This window comes from Pipistrellus kuhlii, unplaced genomic scaffold (genome assembly GCF_014108245.1).
Source record: "Pipistrellus kuhlii isolate mPipKuh1 unplaced genomic scaffold, mPipKuh1.p scaffold_m20_p_4, whole genome shotgun sequence".
Classification (NCBI taxonomy): Eukaryota; Metazoa; Chordata; class Mammalia; order Chiroptera; family Vespertilionidae; genus Pipistrellus; species Pipistrellus kuhlii.
This window is the reverse complement of record NW_023425540.1, coordinates 27,864,226-27,885,628: the sequence shown is the minus strand read 5'-3', so window position 1 is coordinate 27,885,628 and position 21,403 is coordinate 27,864,226. Positions and strand designations below refer to the sequence as shown.

Sequence of the window (21,403 nt, the reverse complement as noted above, 5' to 3'; positions counted from 1 at the left end):
AATATGAAATATTGTAGACTAATCTGTTATTTAATGCTTTCATTCTGCTTTGCATGTACCTGGCCTAAAAGCCAAGTATAATGAAAAGACTGTTAATTAGGTCAAGATTATAGATCAGTTTTTATGTAGGACATTTAACTCTATTCTGATACCACCTAACAGTCATCGTAAAAATGTTACTAGCCTTGAGGAAAGGAGTGTGGATGGGTTACTACAAACTTCCTCACCTGTCAAAATCATTTTGAAAGTGCATATTCTAATGATGGTGAGCCAGTACCATCTTATTGTAACATGGTATTTTCCCATAAGAACTCAGCTGGAAATTAAAATAAATATATATTTTTCTGCTTATGTAATATATTTTAATTGGAAACTATAAAAATTAAAAACAATGTAAATTTTGTCATACCTGCAGATGTCTATAAACAGGCTATATATATGGCAAACATTTACTAGTACTACAAGAGATACATTAAGCTAATACGAATTTGGCAATAGGAATATTCTAGCATGTTAGAATATTTACAATTTTCCTTGTAATCCAGAATTCAAGAATATCTTCATCTTAATTTACAATCAATTATACTACACATTTTACCTGTTTTTATGTTGCCTATTTCCTTTTTTGCCTCTATAGTAATATGTACTAATACTTTCTACAGTGGAACCTCGTTTCTCGAACTTAATTTGTTCCAGACAGCTGTTTGAAAACCAAATCATTTTTTCCCACTAGAAATAATGTAAATTGAATTACCATTCCAGACATCCAAATGATTCCCTGTTTTAACCTTTCTTATATACAGCACATGTCTAATGTACTGTTTAATCTATAAATAAACACTTTAAAAACAAGAAGAGAATGGAATATAAATTTAACAAAAAGGAAATGCATAGTAAAAATGAAAATAAGCAGCAACAAAAGCAAAAAACAAAACCAAAAACCAAAAAACCACACCATGAAAATATTCACAGCACAATATCCTGAGATTTTAACATATCCCTTTGTTGCCTGAGAGACTTCTGACTGATCATATAGCTATCAGCATGAAAGAATTGTCAGGTTGAAAAGCCAATTGTTCAAAATGGGAGATAATAATAGGGCTGCTGGAATATTAATATTATCATCTAGCAGCTTTGCCATTAAATAAGTATGTTACAGTGATTAGATTTGATTGTTTTAGCACAATATTTTATAAAGTATTTTTCTGTGGTTTATTAAGCAATAAAAATTTTTTACTATCTATTAAGTAAAATCTTAACCTATGTTTTAGGAGTTCATTGTTAACACCTACCCAAGGATTTCTTTATTTTGTTCAAAGCATCAACATTTGGGTCATTTATTCAGTACATATTTATTGATTGCCTATTTAAAGGCCAAACACTGTGAAAGGAACTCTGTATTAAAATTGGAAGACTTGCAACAAAACTAGGTTGTTGTACACTTCAGAAAAATGTATGACCCTTCAAAAATGCTTTTGTATAAAATCAGTGTTTTAATGTTATCTGTCTACATTTTTCTTCAATATACAAGTCACTGGAATCTACCAGTGGAATCACTCTCTTAGAACCCTCTCCTATTTTCCATTTTTTCAAAGTAATTTTTAATCTCATGGAATTCTAGTAATTGTACTATTTCTCTTTCCTCTTCTCTCAGACTTTTGTAATGGATAGTCTGCTTGTAATGGCCCTAACTTCTTGTCCTCAATTCCAGCCTCAATCCATAAGCTAAGCTTTTGTCCCATCTACTCATCAAGGCATATGGTTTTTCTGTTTTGTTTTTCCCCATTTATCAATTAAGTTTTCTTGGCCTAAAAATGTTTAATCCGCTGAAACCGGTTTGGCTCAGTGGATAGAGCGTCGGCCTGCGGACTGAAAGGTCCCAGGTTCGATTCCAGTCAAGGGCATGTACCTGAGTTGCGGGCACATCCCCAGTAGGAGTGTGCAAGAGGCAGTTGATCGATGATTCTCTCTCATCGATCTTTCTAACTCTCTATCCCTCTCCTTCCTCTCTGTAAAAAAATCAATAAAATATATTTAAAAAAGTGTTTTATCCAATTTTATGTTTGTTTGTTTTTACTGATATCAGAGATGAAGGGGAGAGAGTGAGAGCAAGATAGAAACATCAACAATAAGAGAGAATCACCAATTGGCTACCTCCTGCATGCCCGCTTATTGAGGATTGAGCCTGCAACCCTAGCATGTGCCCTGCCTGGGAATTGAACCATGACCTTCTGGTTCATGGGTCAACGTTGAACCATTGAGCAACACTGGCTGGGCTCCAATTTTATATTCTTGATTAATCCTTAGAATTTTATAGAATGCCTCTTCAGAAATAGTAGTCTTCTCATTTTTTTCTTTTATATTTAATAATTTAGGAGAGGTCACTATCCTTATGATTTCTACCAAGATATATCTTGGAGGGTCCTTAAATATTAAGGATCCAAATTCCTGAGCATTTCCAGCTACATTATACTTTTTATGGGAACAGTCGAAGGAGGGAAAAACTAAGCACATTCCTCACATTTCTTGTGCATACTAAAAATACGAATTCTTAAACTTAATGGAATAGAGAACTACTGTATAGTCATAAAATCACAAAGTAATTTTTTACTTTTATTTGTTAAAATAGTCACATACATATAAATGAAACAACTTTTTACCACAGGGCACTCATTGATTGTGCTTCTTCTTGCTGTCTTGTGGCATCCAGGATCCTGGTTGGAAGGTTTTACCAGTGCTCGTGGGATCCTCTGATGGTTCATCTTTTCCAAAGTATGGGGCAGAAGCATGCCCTTTAATCTGAGTTTCAACTGGTGGAGCCAAGAGTTCATTGCTTTCTTTACTAAGGAGTTTTTCTTTTTCATAAAATTCTTTGCTTTTTATTTTAATGTCTTCTCTATACTTTTCATTCTTTAATATTTCCTGTATGAATGTATAGATGGAAGAAACTTAAGTTTCTAGTTAGAAGAAAACCCAACCTATAGGATTTATTTAAAAAATAGTTAGTGAAAAATAAAGTATATATACACATAATACTTGCTTTTTATTCAAATAATACATAGATATGTACAAGATATGTTTGAAAAAACTATATTACATACCAGAGTCACTTTAATGAAATAGTTCTGTTCTCATGTACTATAACAAAAAGATGTGAAGAACCATAACGTAGAAATATTTACTCAACAAGTGAAACAAACTAACATGAAATATTATACAGCCTAACAGTCATTCTATTAAAGATTCTCTAAGCTTAACAGCTATATTCTGGCTCAAAATTAATCATCAGTATTCATACTTTTTACTGGAGATGAACTGAAGGAAAGATGGCCTCAGAATGATGCCCCTCTATCTTGCCAGAACCAAGCCCCATCTACTCTTTCTGCTCTGGAGTGGCAGCCAGGCAGAGGAATGGAACCAGAGTTCAGCATGCTCTACTCATCAGTTCCAGAGAGCACTTTGCAAATGGAAATGTTTCCTCAAACCAGTACAAGCAATTCGTGCAATGCAGCCTGCTATTCTCTCTGTATAGATCTATATCCCAAATTACAAGGAATTTATCACTGTCTTTATTAAATACAAGGCCATCAAATTAAAAAGCACCATTGTTGTTTGCACCACTAGAAAGCAATTACTACACCTTCACAGCTAAAAATTTGAAAAGATGTGCATCTAAAAACATGAAATTCAGTCATATCTTTTTGTTGATTACTTCTTTCTCTTCTGTTTTCATGATCAATTCTAAATGGGTGGCCATTTAATGTTTTCTTTACTATGTTATTTTTTAATTTTTTAAAAAGAACATATAAAGAAAAACTTGTTAATGTAACGTATCTGGCAACACTGACAAAACCAAATACTCCCAGTGACACTTAAACTCCCAGTGTGTGTGTGTGTGTGTGTGTGTGTGTGTGTGTGTGTGTGTGTATATATATATATATGCATATATATATATGATACAATCTTGGTTTCTCAAATGAATTTCAAGTAACAATAGTCCTTTAAAAACAAGCACCAATAGTTAAGATAGTGTTTTGTACTTAAAGGGAAAAAGCTTTTGGGGGTTATAGTGTTACAGATTTTTAGTTTTAGATACAAAGGGTCCATCAAATGAATCCTTCTCAAAGCGAACATTTGAGGGAAAGAATATAAATATTCCTGTAATTCCCACAAAACAGACAATTCCCCACAAATAGTTTACTTTAATAACCATAGTAACTGTGAGCTGGGGACAGTTGCTGTGAATGAGAGTGAGGATACTCTTTGCCTCTCATACATTGTAAAATTCTCAGGTTAGGTAAGGATCTCCCTCAGTATGATACTGGGATAGTGGAAGTATAAGAAAATACTTTTCCATGCTTCCATACTCTTCAAGTTCTTCTATAAACTGTGTTTTCATGGGAGGTCCTTCTCTTCAGCAGAATGAAAGGTTCAAGACTGAATTGAATTTGCACTAGTAACCCAACATGGGTAATAGCAAGAGCCTACTGAGATACTGGTTTGCAGCTTGCCTGGCTTTTGTATGAGGATCAGCCACATAGCTTGAAGCTGCCTGTACCTACTTATTTGCTTCAGTTATACTGGTGCAAGCCTCTGCCTTCTGCATGAAAGGAAATGGACGGCAAAGAGCTGTTCTTTTTTCCTGCTTTCACATAACTTCTCTTTACTTAACATTATTCTGACCACTCAGTTTCTTATAACAACTATTTAGGCAACTGGAGAGCCAATCAAAATATGTTAATTAATTTAACATATGAAGATGTAATAAAGATTTCAGAATTGAAAAACATAGAGACTAATTTTTCCTTAAAAAGTATTTCCCTTTTTGTCTTTTTAAACAAACTAATTGTTATCAGAACCTTGCTAACAGCTTCCATTAAAGTTAAACAGAACATAAATCATTTATGAAGGGAAATCTAGTTTTGTAAATATTTGGAATAGATAAAATGAAAGTAGGTAGAAAAATAGGAATTTCTAGACTTACAGATAAACATGTCATTTTGTAAAAGAGCCTATTTTACAGTAGGAACTGCCATAAAGTATGAATTTTCCTTACATTTTCTTGGAACAATATCATCTTAAGTCATGTTTATCAGTAAAAAAAAACAGTATGTTTCTTTCAATGTTTGTATAGGGATAAACCAAGAGTAAGTGGCCCTTCCTTTACGTGAATGTTCATATATTCAAAATAAGTATTTAGTCTTTTACAAACTGCTTTACTCCCTGTTAGTAAATATTCTTTAACATTTTAGAAAAAAAGGTGGCTCTGTGATATTTTATCATTTGCATTGTGGCATGATTTATCTAAGAAATACCTCATTGTTGTTCCCAGTATTTCACTTCTCAGTTAAGTGGTGACACCAAGAAAGCCACTTAACTTTTTTCAGTCTCAGTTTCTTTAAAAAAAAAAAAAAAAAAAAAAAAAATATATATATATATATATATATATATATATATATGTGTGTGTGTGTGTGTGTGTGTGTGTGTGTGTGTGTGTGTGTGTATATATATATATATATTATTGATTTCAGAGGGGAAGGGAGAGGAAGAGAGAGAGAAATATCCATGATGAGAGTGAATCATCAATCGGCTGCCTCCTGCATGCCCCCTACTGGGGATCAAGCCTGCAACCTGACCAGAATCGAACCTGGGACCCTTCAGTCTGCAGACTGACTTCTAGGGCTCAGTCTCAGTTTCCTTATCTGAAAATGAGAATAAAGTGACAGTGCATGTATAAATGTTTACATGTTAAATATGGATGTGTATACTGTTCACATTGTTAGGTTTTCTGGAAGTTTCTTAATAGTGGTTAGGGACTTCCTGCATACAAATCCCAGTTTTGCCACTTATGAGCTGGGTGACCCTGTCAATGTTGTTTATCCTTCCTGTGTCTCTGTTTCCTCATAGATAAAATGGAGAAAACAATACTATCTTCTTTTGTGTGATTATTAATCCTCACTTGAGTATATATTTTCATTGATTTCTAGAGAAAGTGAAAGGGAGGGAGAAGTTCACAGAGAGACATCAATATGATGACTCTCACATCCATTGTTTGCCTCCGTATGGACCTGCAACCGAGTAAATGCCCTTGACTGGAATTGAACCTGGGATCCTTCTTTGGACATTCTACTAGGTACTCAATGCCCTTAACTTTATATACACCTCCTCTAAAATCCCCCAACAAATCCTTCATACTGTCCACTGAAACTACTGCTGTGCGTTTTGAGGCATATCATGACTGTATCCCCACCAACAGGACTTTTCAAGCTTTGCAAAGATATCAGTTACCACTAAGTTGAGAAGTGCAGCCTGAAAGGCAAGAGGACTGTAGTAATCATATGCAGCCCTCAAATTAATAGCACCTATTTGAGAGGGAGGACAATGCCTCATTCCCTCCCTGTTCCCATCTGACAAACAGCTTCTGCCCACCAACTAACTCTCCCATGTGTTACACCATTGGCCTTGGCTTCCCTGCCTGGGACTTAGAAGAGTATGTCAACAATGGAACTTCTCCATCTGAAGCCGAGTGCAGTGGAGTTAACAATTAGGAAGTCATGCATGAGGTCAACTCCATTCTCAGAAGGTCACATCAAAGAGTCTCTGGGAATGAAGTATTGAAGGATACCAGTCTCAGGGAAGAAGAGAAAGGAACCATAATGACAATAGAAAAAGCATGAGCTGTATCTAATCTGTTATTTCAAACCTATCCTTAAATGCATCCTCTACGAATGATTATTGTTCTGTGACAACTTTTCTCCTTTCAACAGACAGTAGGAATGTTCAGTTGGAGCAAATTCGCTTATGCTTGATAGTATTGGGTAAACAGACACTCAGCTGTAAAAGTATTATGTATTAAGTATTTGAGTCTACATAGTTTCTTTATGTCACATTATAAATTACCATTGTTTGTGAAGGATTACACTAAAAAAATTTTCCAAAAAAAGAAAAAGCTCTGGATGTCTTTAACAAGCTCATCCCTGTTTTTGTAGAATAGTCCAAGTAATGATTATTTATTGCATACTATTCACTAATTCAGTGTTGTGAACTCAAGCATACAAAAGGTTGTAGCTTAAGTCCTTTCCAATGCCAATTCTTTGCTAACAGCCTTGCTTAAGAGCCCTAATGCTAGCTGTACTATTGTATTCAATGCTGCAAATTGCTATATATGGTAATGATAAAAAGCTTTTAAAGTTTTTATTTATTTATTTATTAATAAAATACAGATAAAAACAAAGCTTGAAAATGCAATCTACTAACATGTTGACTTACAACTTATGCATAGACCTTAGGCACGATATAATCCCACTCCAATCAAACAGTCCCTTATGTGATATTCCAGTACACAGGAATTTTCCAAGATGGTGAAAAAAAAATCAGCTCTAATATATAGTTATAGCTGTGGGAGATATTAGATAACAGACTTGGATACTAGAACTACAAAAAAGAGGTAAAACAAATGGCAGACTAGAACAAAAGTCTCAGTGATGATGCCTTGGGAGAGATAAAGGAAACTGAAACATTGGAAAGCTGGACTTTGAACTGCACCCTAGTATCTGAGAAGAGAGAGAGCTGACCACAAGTGCTCTCTGTTGGAGTTATAGTATTAATAACTGGAAGAAAGTTTAGTTTACTTGATGAGTATCAGGGAAAGGGAAAGGTTGGGAAATATATCTGAATGAGTTAAAAGGTTACACAAAGATTCTTCTGTCTCATGTTTCCAAGCCATTCTGCATCTCAGGGGCCACACTTGGACCAGAGGTGTGGGAGTGAACAACTATGAATCTATACTATTAAGTGGAATTGAATATTTGGATGCAGTTCTAAGTATACACAGAAAACATTTTAGAAATATTACCTAGTAAATAACAGACAGTAACTATAAATAATAAATTATTCATTTATTTAAGAAATGTAAAATGTCAGTAGTATTTCTTAATTTAGTGTGCTTACACATTTTTGCCATATGTACGTAAAAATAAAAGTAAATAATGGTTTTCATAATATAATTCAAGACCTCAATCTCCTAACCCTATTTCTTACAAGTTTCAACCTAGTCATCTGAGAATTCTTCTATCATGGAGTATTTCAGTAATATTTTCTATATACATATATTGTATATGATGTGGATGGTGTTATATTCATGCTAAATATAAAACCCTATCTAATAAAAGGGTAATATGCAAATTAACCATCACTCTGTCACAAAGATGGCAGTGCCCATAGCCATAAGATGGCGGTGCCCAGCCCCACTGGAGGCCCCCAGTCCTGGGGAGGGCGGGGGACAGCATGAGTGGCCTGGTGAAATGCTTGCTTCCTTGCCGTGGGGATGAAACATGCCCAGCCACGGTTGGGCCTCTGGGCAGCAGGCGCAGAGCGGCCATGCCCCACAGAAAGCTACTGGCACACGGATTCATGCTCAGGGCTACTAGTTCCGTAATAAAAACCTTCAAAATTATTTGACAATTTAAATATAGATATACCTAGAAATGAAAAAAGAACTAATAAATGATCTTAGGGAATAGTAACTGGCTTTAAAAAATGCTATGAATATAGCTAGGAAAAAAGGCGGGCAGAATATATATACTACTATACATACTATAACCCATTCTTTGATGTTCTGGCTCCACATTCCTCTTTAGTATTTATAAATGGTCTCCATTTGGCTTCATGTACTTGTGAATTAAGGTATGCCATGAATAACTATGTCCAAACTTAAGTACAAAATATATACCAAGATAAAATCTAACTACAGTTTAAAGTAAATTCAACAGTGCTTTATTATTAAAGTTTACATATTCAAATACATAAGAGCAAGACACAATAACAGTTTTATTTTTATAAAAAGATCAACTTTCTAAAATATTTAAATTACTAAATATATTCTATTCTTCCTAATCTATATCTTTTGCAACTATTGCTGGGTAACTGCTATAATTTGTAATCTATAAAAATAAAAACATAAAATGCTAATTAGACTGGACAGCCAGACGTCCTTCTGGACGACCTTCCGGATGAAGCTGGGGCTGTGAAAGGCAAGGCAAGCCGCTATAGTGGTGAGAGTCGAGCCCCTTGCACAAATTTCATACATTGGGCTTCTAGTATAAATATATTTGATTTTGATATCTGCGTTAATTTCTTTCTATAATTTAAACTATATATATCGAATAATTTTGTGTTAATGTACATTTAAAAAATTTAAATATGAGTACACTGACTTTGAGTCAATTTAAGAAAAAAATTTTTTTTGAAGAATACAAAAAGGTTTAGTAAATAGATGGTATGTGACTATTTGGCATAAAGTATGTTCTAGGTCCCTAACCATAGATGTCGGTTACTGTAGAAGGGTTTTATTTAGAAAATGGCCTCCTAGAATATATTATGCATCCCTGCCCCACAATCAACATAATTACAATGGGAATTTGGGGAACAACTATTTCAAAATGTTGTAAGCTGAATATTTTTTTACAGCGTCAATTTTATAACATACCATGAAATAATTCAGGCCTAGAAAATGCAATAGAATGCCTAAGCTTAAAAATACTGCCAAACTGTTTAATTAAACTACATTTTTAGTTCTACAAGTTGAACTGACAGGATATAATAATAAGTTATTAGATCACCCATTTTTAATATGTGAAAGAAAGAAGAGAAAAACGGGAGAGGTACAAGGTCACCGAAAGGTACTCTGTGTTCAGACCAGAGGCAACACGTGCTAGGTTAGTAATAAAAAATGAATTTAATCTTGCCTGGATGGGAGTAGAAACCAAAAGGGTAAATAAATGACAGGTTAGTATGACAGCACTGGGTTGCTAAGAAATCTATGAGAATGAACCAACAACCAAGCAAGTTCTGCTTTAGCAGAAGCTGCTCCTGCTATGTGTTTTTGCCAATTACTAGTGTGCCTCTGCCAAATCAATGTCACATTTAATTTATTAACATTCAAATATACTGCAAACAGACTTTGATCTGTTACAATAATGAGCATTAGAATGAGTTTTGTTGTTTTGACATGCTTTCTTGAACTTTTCCCCTGCACTTTTTTCAAAACATTTCTAATTGCAAGAAGTTGATCTCAATTGTTCTTGTTATTTGAGGAGACAATTGTAAGATTTGTTTATATTCCTTGCTGGCTAGGAATTTCTGGCATTGAGTTTTCTTTCTTTGAACATGAGCCAGATTATTAAACCTCAAAAATGTCATTAAAACGAACTAATCACAGAGCCTAAGTCATTAATAGTTTTGTAGGTGGTATTTCCTTTTATATAAATGTACATCTATATATATGAAAAAGAGACTTTGGCAATAAAGATACAATTATTTAATTGAAAAAGAAATTTAGCTATTAAACATTAATTAAAAAAATAAATATAATCGTTTAGTCTTACTTAATTGAATTGCCCTGGTGGGAGACAAAGGATACCTTGCTCCCTTGTGTGAGAAGGGAAGACCACAATCCCTGGGAGAGAAAGCAATGTCAGGTCCCCGTGGCTTTCCAGGCTTGGGCTCCTGAGTGGGAAATAAGTGGCAGAGCACTGGAGCCCTGGAGGAAAGAGGAGGTTCCATCTGCGAATGATTGCTAACATTTGTTGAGCTGTAATGCGCCAGCTGCTGCAGAGAGAAAACACTTATCTCCTAGGTTAAGGAAGGGAAGAGAGGAGTTGGGCAAGAAGAGGTGAGATATATAATAGTTAGAGAAGTTGGGGCTTCAGTTTACAGTCAGCCCTACAGAATAAAAAATGTCCTGCTGAAGGTTGTCCTCCAAGATACACTCATTCATTCATGCATTATTCATTCTTTCTTTTACTAAACCAATGTATCCTGAGCACCTACAATTCAAAGCCTTGGAGATATTCTTATGGAGATTCCTTGGGAGCCAGGAGGAGGACAGGCCAAGGAGGCGACTTGCTGCGACACAGACTTACCCAGGAGTCAAGGTGGGGAATATCTGGGTAAGCACCGATGGCCAATTACGTGGTTAATGTGCATGGGTTCTTGACTTCTGTCTCATTCATTTATTGGTACATTTATATATTGAGAGTCCACTATATGTGCCAAGGACACAGAGTGAAAAGACACAAATTTTAACTTGTCCTTAAGGAATTCACAATCCAGAGAAGAGAGATAGGTAGAAATATTAATTAAATTACAATATGATTAATTTTGTGATATTAAGCAAAGAATGATATGAGAAACAGAAAGCTTGTGTTCCTATTATGGTCTACATGGTAGGGACTAGGGAGTTAGAAATGACTTCCTAGAGAAGGTGATACCTGAGTCTTAAATTAACCAGAGAACTGAGACAAGCAGGGGCATTCTGGGAAGATATAAAGTACATGTTTGCAGGAATGGAAGAGTAAAGAAGCACTGCAAACTCAGGACCCGGTCAGTGGTTCATATGACATGCAATGTTAGGACATTGAGGTTTTATCCTGAAACCCTGGAACATATTTTGACTTTGAAGCAAGAGTAGGTTTCCAGGTAAAAGAATAAAATATTTAATTTGAATTTCAGATAAACAACAGATCATTTTTTAGTATAAGTATATCCTAAATATTGCATGGGACATACTTACATTTATTATTATTCATTATTTGTTTAAAAGCTAAATTTAAGTAGGTTCCCTGTATTTTTATTTGAGAAATCTGGCAATCATAGCAGAAAGATTTAAATGTCTATACCATGTTAAAAAAAAAAATGATTCTGGCAACTGTAGAAATTGGATTGGAGGCATCAGTTAGATCAGTTAGAATGCTACTGCAGAAATGCAAGGTAGAAATCATTAGGGCAGAACCCAAGGCAATTGGAGTAAGATGGAGAAGAAAAGACAGATTGTTAAGATATTCAAAAGAAAGTCTTGGTCACCAAGTTTGTGGAAGTGAACAAAATCAGGACAACCTCCAAGTTTCTGATGAGTGATGACAGATAATGTCACTGACTATGGTGGGAAATAGGAGAAAAGAGGAGTTTCATTTTAGACCTACCAGATTGAGATACTTTAAAAATATCCAAATATCTTGTATCAAACTTTTAGTTCCTGTGAATTATGAGCCCTGTGAATTATGCCAGATGCATATTTTCATCAGATACCTAGAACAATGCCTACACATAACAGGTACTCAATATCACATATACATGTATGAATGTGTAGGAATATGTGTGTGTGTGTGTGTGTGTGTGTGTGTGTGTGTGTGTGTGTGTGTGAGAAAATGTACAGGGGGAGGTGAGAGATTGATTGATTTTAAGGAATTGGTTCACATAATTGTGGAGGCTGGTAAGTCCAAATCTTCCTAGTAGGCTGACAGGCTGGAGACCCAGGTTAGAGGTGATGCTGCAGCTCAAGTCCAAAAGCAGTCTACAGGCGGGCAGAATCCCCTCTTCCTCAGAGGATGTCAGTCTCTTTTCTCTTAGGTTTCAACTGATTGGATGATGTCTATCTACACTATGGAGGGTAATCTGGTTTACTCAAAATCTATTGATTTAAATGTTAATCTCATCTGGAAAAAACAACAACACACACCCACACCTTCACAGCAAAACCTAGACTAATGTTTTTGACCGAATACTTGAGAGTGTGGCCTGGCCAAGTTGACACATAACAATTAACCATCACAGTAAGAAATACATTTTACACCACAACTTGGTACGCATATATATATTTATAGTGTGTATCTGAAACAAGAATTTCAGAAAGTAATACTTACTCTTAGTAAGGTTTTATATGCTGGTATTTTCTATCCCATATTTTTTCTACTTCATTAAAAAGAAAAAATACTTATAACCCACTAAATTGATTTCACAATCTACTAATGTATCCCATAAGTTGAAAAACCCTGCTATGGATGACATATCCATTTACTCATGTTTTGGAATACTGGCAAAGAAATGCATCACAGTGACACCAGAATGTGATATCCGAGAAGGAAATTAAGTATATTTGAATGAAATGGACACATAAATATCTGAAAAAATATATAAAAATGCCTAATTCCTGTTACCATAGCAACATCATATAGTTAGCAAATGAGTACAGTATTTTATCATGGTCATAATATGCATTTGAGAATAAAATCTGGCATGCCTAAAGATATAATAAAATCAGAAGCAATCAACTGTGGCTTGGTGTCCTAGAGGGTACATCACCAAAGAAATCAATATAATTTTCCTAAACACCATTATCCCATTCTCCCATTTAAAGAAATCAAATTATATCTGATAAAAGTGGTCAGCAGCAATTTATTTATTTTTATTTTTAAATTATAAGGAAAATCATTACTTCTCCAGCATAAAAAGAATGAGAAGAAAATCACAAGAAACTATTTTGGTGAGATAACTGGGGAAAAAGAAGTGAGTTAGAAAACAACAACCCTAACCTCATTTAACGCCCTTAACCTTTTTCACTCCGGATGTAAGCCTAGTTCTAAAACCGAAATAAGACTTGTCTTAGTAACTGAAGATATATGAAGGTGAACTACTCAGAACTATTATAATTCTGTATACTTTTAAATATGCACCTAGTAAGTTATAATGAAATCTCAGAAGAACTGAGTTCAAGTATATCTAAAAATAATAAATAATAGAACTTTATTACACTTAAAAACAACACCATCTTTTCTGTTCTGCTCCTTAAAAGTCAGATAAAGGTCAAAAGAGAAGGAAAAATGTGCTAAGCTCAAATTCAGACCTCAGCTTTGCATAGACTATACAGGAAGCAATCCTTCTAGAGTGGGACATGTGGATGCCTGAAATTTGAGATACTACTTTTTAGTATTCTAAAATTGATGTTTTGAAAACCAAAAAAATTTACAACACAAATTGGCATAAAATTTTCTTGCATGATATATAAGTAAAAACCTACAGTTAGAGAAGCACACTAGCTTATGGTTAAAAGTGCATGAGGAGCTCAAAACACTCAAATGACATACTTTCATTTCTTACTACAGTTTTCTAAGCATGACAAATTTTATATTTTCGTTTTTACAAAGCTAGAGGTCAATATCAAAGAAGCTCACAGAAAGGCATCTCTAAGTGTTACATTATTGTTTCAAGTGTTTGCTTTTATTCATTATGATAGTTAGGACTACAGGATCAATATAAAATAATAAGTATATCAAAATTACAGTTATGTACCTATGTATGCATGGGTAAACTCACTTGTTAATGTTAAAGGTTATTTAGCCAGCCACAGGATTTGAGGTAATTCATTATTTCTATTTTTTTAAATTTCTTTATTGATTAAGGTGTTACATATGTGTCCTTACCCCCCCATTACTCTCCCTATTATTTCTATTTTTAAAAATTGTTGTTATATTAATGTTTTAATAAAATAAAGGGAAAAAATCAAGTTAAGTCATGGTAGTCGTCAAGCCAAAGAGTCACAAAAATGCCCCACAATTACACTGGCAGGTAGGTTTAAATTGTAGAGTTTCAGGCACTCCTAAGGGGAGACAAGCCTGTTCCTTTGCCTGGTCAAAGGCAGGCACAAATGGTTAGGCATGAGAGAGGTCAAAAGACTGGCATAAAAATCTGGCCAACAGGGACCTTTCATTGTGCATGGCAATAAACCCATTCAACCACCTCTTTGTAAATATATGAGGAGGAAAACAAAGAATAGGACTTTGGTCAAGCTCAGGATATATCCTTTCTAGTATTAGAAACCAGATTCCAGAATGGCTGTACCACTGAAGACATAATGCTCCTGTGTGACCTTGCAATAAGATCCAATTTCTGAAGGCATTATGTGAATGTGTTTTCCTTGCTGCCTTAAAGAAACCAACTAATTCAGTTCCACAGAGGAAAAATTGATACTAAAAATAGAATCTAAATGTAATTTAACAATTATGATATCTAGGAAGGGTGGTATGTACAACAGAAGTCTACAAAGAAGTTATGTTGGTTTTTAAGCACATCTCAAGTGCTGAAGAATTAACCAAATGAATTAAAAAACCCATCAAGGCTTTAAAAAGGAATGCCAAACATTGGGCCACCAAAAAGATTGTTTCTTATGCACATTACTATGATAATTCCTTAAATGATGTTGATATTTTAGAATTGTAAGTATTTCAGGCATATTTTATACTTTCACTACATCTTTATATATTCATAAACAATAGTAGCAGTAGTTTTCTGAATTTTTTTGCACACTTATCTCCTAAAACTTTTGAAAACTATTTACTACCTTGCACATTTAAGTTGACATTTAAATAATGGCAAAGGATGTATTTTCCAGTTTATTGCATATTGAATGCATGCTTTAAACATGAAGCCTCGGTTTAGCTTATTCAACTTATGGAAAATATAACCATATAACTTAATTGGCAAAGCCTGTCCTCATTTTCAAACCCAATCAGCCAAATCTAACTTACTGTGTCAAAGAAAGTCTAACTATACTTTTAAAATTCAAATAAATGTTTTATTATGTGTCCCCATGACAACTTTCTCACTTGTGAATTTTAATTTTAACATACATAAATGGACAGCTAGCTAGCTAGCTAGCTAGCTAGCAAGAGAAACTATAAGGTATGGAGCCTTGTATGAGTTTGTTGCCTGGATGAAATAAAGTGTTGTCCCTTCAATAATTTTTATTGAAGTTTTCTCTGCTTTGCTCTCACAGGACTCTCCTGAGGGAGAGATTCACGCTCCAATAGTCTCTTCATTTTGGTGCCCTGGAGATTTTTAAACCCCAAGGCAATGCACTAGCGTAAGATTTAATATGGACAAGGAGTAAGGTTTTCTTTTTGAAAAGTGAGATGATTATGAAATAAGTCAGAAAGGAAAACTGGAACACAAGAAGGAAGTTCTTATGCAGATCATTTTTAGGGAAGACGACATATGGAAAGAGAGAATATGGAAATAAATCACAGTGTCAGAAATATTTACTATTTGGCGTCTTTTTAAAAATGTTTTTACTGATTTCAGAAAGAAAAGGAGACGGCGGGGGGGAGAGAGAGAGAGAGAGAGAGAGAGAGAGAAATATCAATGATAGAGAATCATTGACTGGCTGCCTTCTGCATGCTTCCCACTGGGGATGAAGCCTGCAACCTGGGAATGTGCCCTGACCATGAATCGAACCGTGACCTGTTTCCTAGCTTGATGCTCAACACGGAGCCACACCAGCCAGGCTATTGGCGCTTAAAAAAAAAAAAAACTTTCCTACCCTTCATCTATAACATTGTGTATGTGTTTTTAAAAAATTATATTTTTAAATCAAAGTTATATACTCACATAGTTTGTAGGACCAGATCATTCTAAAAGCCTTTTTAAAAAAATAGTATTTCCTCTCCTCAGAAGAAACTATTTTATATTCTTTTAGCTAATGTCTATGATTATAGTACATATAAATCAGGGAGCCACAAATGTGTTTGACAGCTATAAAGCAGACTGACCACCCCGTAATATCTAAATAACACCCTCATATTATTAATTCTTTACTTTTTAGTTTTAAATATTGTACATTAACTTATTATTAAAAATGAAGACTTTTCCCATCAGTCTTGTGGCCTAATACTCTCAATATAGTTGTAGATCAATATTCAACATTTATATTATAAGTAAGCACTATGAACAAGGGAGTTATCTAGTATACTTGAGTTATTTTTTATTTGCTACTCAAGTTCTGTTTTTCTTGGAGCTAATACATGAATTCTGTTTATTTTTTATTTGCTTATTTATAATTGAACCTCACTTGATATGTTCAGTATGTATGTGTTCACTTCATTCCTCTGTTTTCGCTTTCCTGTGAATAAAATTATAGTTTTCAACTGGGTAGAGAAGTTGCCTAGGTTTCCGATTTTTACAAAGGGAATTTAACAGCATCCTTTTCTTTTTCTTCAGATTTAGCTTTGATACAATGCTATTCTAAATGTACGGTTCATGTTCAAACTTCACCAATTATCCCAATACTGTCCTTTAGAGTTGTTTTCCCCCTAATCCAGGATCAAGTGCTATATTTTATTGTTATATTCATCAATCTTTCTCTGTTGTTCATGACAATGACATGACCAGACTGGTGTTTTATGAAATGTGTCCCAATTTAGGTTTTCTGGTTGTTTCTTTGTGATTAGATTAATAAGCACTATATAAATAATGTCTTATTCTCAGTGCATCATACAAGAAGGCAAATATGAGGTCAAATCTGCTTTACCTGGCATAACTTTGACCACTTGGTTAAGGTGGTATCCTCCAGACTTGCCCACCAAAGATGTATTTTTACATTGTATTTAATAAGTAATCTTCAGGAGGCTACCTGGATGCCATGTAAACTTTCTGTTCCCCAATTTGACCCAATGGTTTTAGTATCCACTAATGGTTTTCCCCTGAATTAGTAACAGTTAATAAATGCTGGTTTTTCAACTCTATTACTTCTACATTTATTTATTAGTTTCCAACTATTCCTAAACAGATTTTCAGTATAAGCCTCAAGTCCACTTTCAGAGTTTCCTGGCACTGCCAATTACTAAGCATTTTGGGGTTTTACAATTTAAATTGGGTTACTGCTGGGCTTTCTCCTCTGCCAGAGGAATTATTCTCAGTTTTGCTAAATCTGTTACCAGTTGTTCATCTGTTTTCTAACTTCTGAAGCACTGTTCAATTTAGGTTTATGCTTTTTAATATAAATTCCTTCATTGTTATTTTCATTAGGTTTGAAGAGAAAGTAAACTCATTTGTTCTCACTAACTTTACTTGATAGTCCATTATCTTTTCCCTGCTTTTAAACCTATATATATATATATATATATATATATATATATATAGCATCATATTGTGTGAAATCTTATTCAACTTGCTTTTTTTGCTCAATATCACATTTCTGAGATTTATCCATATTGAAACATGAAGCTCTACTTCATTCATGCTGTAACCCAGTGTGTGAATCTGCCACAGTTTTCTTATCCATTTCCATTCTCCAAAGTGATAATCGAGGTTGAGGGTAGGCATCTAATTTTCCAAACAGATATACACTCCAATTTAAGTCCACAGAGAAGTAGAATTAAGTATGCAAATTGTCAATTTTAAGACATTTCAATTCTATAACTTATAAAATGAACATAATAATACTAGCTAGAGAGAACTCCTTTAAAGGTCAGTTATTTGAAGAAATAGTGAATTGATATTATAGAATGTTGGGTTTTACAGAAAGGACAACATTCCATGTCATCTGCATAATAATGAAATCCATTACCATGTCATATGTAATTTCTTCTTGTCATTTGGAGACAGTTACACTGTTTTGTTATGATGCATTTGGAAAAATATTACAACTTCTGAAGAGTCCATGGGAAGGACTGGCAAGGAAAATCAAAAGATCTTAAAGCAGGTTAGTGTACTTTTTTCCCTGTATTATTCCTCCAAAATTTGGCAATTCTTAATGAATGAATCACGGCAATGCATTTCTTTGCATAAATTCAATGACTGGTTTCCAATGGTGGTCTTATTGACTGAAAACTCTGACTGGAGTGTCATGTTTTAAAGAGTCCTGTGTGGACTCTCAAGATTTAAAGCCAATAAGAGTACCATGGAGAAAGCCTGGTATCTTGCTTGGTAGCCCTGAAAATGGGTAGTGCTGGAGCATGAGGCCCAGACCCTGCCATAGCTGGCAGTTGGTCAGAGTGGAAGGGGAGCAAAGAGGGCGCCTCGCATCGCTGCAGAACCCCCACGCACTCTAAGACACTAAGAGCAGGAGGGCTGCTCGGATGGGCATTAAAGCCTAGGGTGTAGCCCATGTGGAGCCACTGCAGGTAGGAATTCACCTAACCCAGCAGGTACTGCAGGCAGGCCTGATGGCAGCTGGATGGCTTGGCTTCCCTGTCTTAAGGGGCACATTGAGACTCAATCAGATTATTGCAGTAGCCTCCATCTACTCACTTTTCATATCAATGTTTCCATAGAAGAAGGCTTTCAAAGTTCTGATAATAGAAGAAATGCCTTTGCTTTAAGAACAGTACCTCTTATGACCAAGAGAAGGTGAATCCAAGGCCTCGGAATCCACCCTACCAATGTAAACCGCTGGTGATACTTCTAGTCTTGGATCACAATGACTTTTTCCCCTTTTTATTCCAAGCTCCACTGATATTAGAAAGAAGGGTCAACGAAGAGTAGAACAGGGCAAGGTGGGAGCAACATACAAAGCTAGAGATGGGCTTAGATGTGATCACTCAGACCTTGGCCACACAAACAATGATGTGGTCAGTGTAAGAGGAACGGAACAGGTAAAGACAGGTATTCCAACTTCTGGTCATTATGAGTTCTTCCCTGGAATACCACAACTCCCAACAAGTGGGGCCTGAGTGTTGGAGCTAACTTACCGTATTTTTCGGACCATAAGACTCACTTTTTTCCCCCCAGAAGTGGGGGGGAAAAGTCCCTGAGTCTTATGGTCCAAATATAGCCTACACATATACTTTAAAAAAAAAAAAGTTTTTTTACTTGCCCGGCTCTGTGTGGTCTCTGTGTGCTTGCCCGGCTCTAAAATGGTTCTAAATGCTGCTGTTTACTTTACAGGGTTGATTACATGTGTTTATGACTGTGATGTTGGGTTTTAATGCACATAAAATATTTTAGGACACTATTTATTTCAGAATCTTTTTTTCTTCATTTCCCTTCTCTAAAAACTGGTGCGTCTTATGGTCCGGAGCGTCTTATGGTCTGAAAAATATGGTACGTTGTCATAAGAGTTTGTAGTAGTGAGGGAATAGGGGAAATAAAAGAGGAGGGAAGTCCTAAGTAGTAGGAGAAAAAGAATAGGCAGTACACTAGTGAATTTGGAAATTTTCCTTTTATGAAATACATTTATTTCTTACAATAAAATTTTATAACACTTTATGCTATTGTTTTAAAATAAAAATTACAAAATGAACATGTTTTACAAACACATGTGCCACAGCATTGCTATGCTATTTATTCTGCATACTACCAAAACTATGTTTTTAAAGGAGTGGTCACCAACCTTTCAGACCTCACGGACCACCAGTGGTTGGTGACCGTTGTTTTAAAGTTTTAAATAAAAAGACAACTCAAATAGTAATTACTAAGCGCTACATGTTATAATCTTATTGAATATTTCAAAGTTTCTTTGGATACTTGATAGAATTAAACTTACACAAAATCATGAAATTTTAAGTCTCATATAAAATAAGGGCAAATAAGCAGAACCTGATTTGGATAGGCCCAAGATATTTAGTGTTTCCTAAACTTTTCCCTCAAAGGATCTATATCAGAACAGAGAACTCTCAGGGGCCAGAGGAAATGTCCTGACCCAAGCTACTATAAGTCCAAAGTTTCTAAAAAGTGTTTTCATTTTGTTTTAAATTTTATTATTTCATTTAAAATTTTATACTAATTTTGTTATATTCCATAACTGCACATTTATTTTTATTATAAAAGTGTTTTAGATTATTTTCTATGGAGTAAAAGGAACACTTTGGCAAGATGTATCATGTTTATTATGAGGCTTCCTGTATCCCTAGGAGTAAAAATTCCCAATTGAGAAACACAGCATTATAAACACATGCTCTTTGAATATTATCCTTATGTATTCTTACCTCCATTGTTGGTGGAGTTTTTCTTGTTTTTCTAATCCACGCTAGGAAAAAAAAAAAATTTAAATGTAAGTTTCCTGTAACTTGCACAAACATTTTATTCATTCATGCATAACACAGATATTTATTGAGAAACTGTTATACATTGTTTTAGGCACTGGAAATACAACAGGGAACCAAACATAAATTCCCTCTCTCCGTAGTATATGTACTAGTGAAGGGAGTATAGAAAAGAAACACACAAACATATTATATCAGAAGGTGATTTGTGTAATGAAAAAAATGCAACAGTTGGGAGGGTAAACAGAGGACATTTTCATATCTAAAATCATACCTCATACAATATTCTGAATTAGTCTAAGTACGGCATACGTGCCCTTGACCAGAATCGAACCCAGGACCCTTTGGTCCGCATGCTGACAATTGATCCACTAAACCAAACCAGCTACGGTGAAAGAGTTGGTGTTCAATACAGCTGTTGAATGAATACTTCCACTAAAAAATTGTCTTAATGAAATTTTAACCTGTATTAGAAAATCCAGGTTAAGCAGTAAGATTCCTCTGTGTAATCAAGGAAAGAAGTGGTTTATGAAATTTTTCAAATGCCTCTTTGAAGTAAAAATAAAATTGACTTAACTATACTTATAGGCATTTTTTTTTCTATAAAAGAGGCTTCTTTTAAAATAATTCAACATGAGATGTATAACTCTTTTTAACATGTTAAATGCCCAACCTGTTTTGTCTTTTGGATGGAAAGTATAGTGTCAGTCACCAGTGACTGGGTGCTTAATGTATTAAGCAATAAATCTTCAATTTTAATCTAGATTAAAACTTAATTCAGGAAAATCAACTGGTAGGGCAAGGGTTGG

General features: G+C 34.7%; 1 protein-coding gene across 1 annotated transcript in view; it reads right to left on the bottom strand.

The window, feature by feature from the left end:
* Positions 1-2,600: 2,600 nt before the first annotated feature.
* Positions 2,601-21,403, bottom strand: part of NDUFAF2 (NADH:ubiquinone oxidoreductase complex assembly factor 2) — a 93,551-nt gene continuing 74,748 nt past the window's right edge. Inside the window, exons 3-4 of the mRNA XM_036409703.2 lie at positions 20,538-20,578; positions 2,601-2,922 (exon numbers count right to left, since the gene is read on the bottom strand). Coding sequence (XP_036265596.1) covers positions 2,671-2,922; positions 20,538-20,578 — 293 coding nt within the window. The 3' untranslated portion in view covers positions 2,601-2,670. The remainder of the gene's footprint in view (positions 2,923-20,537; positions 20,579-21,403) is intronic.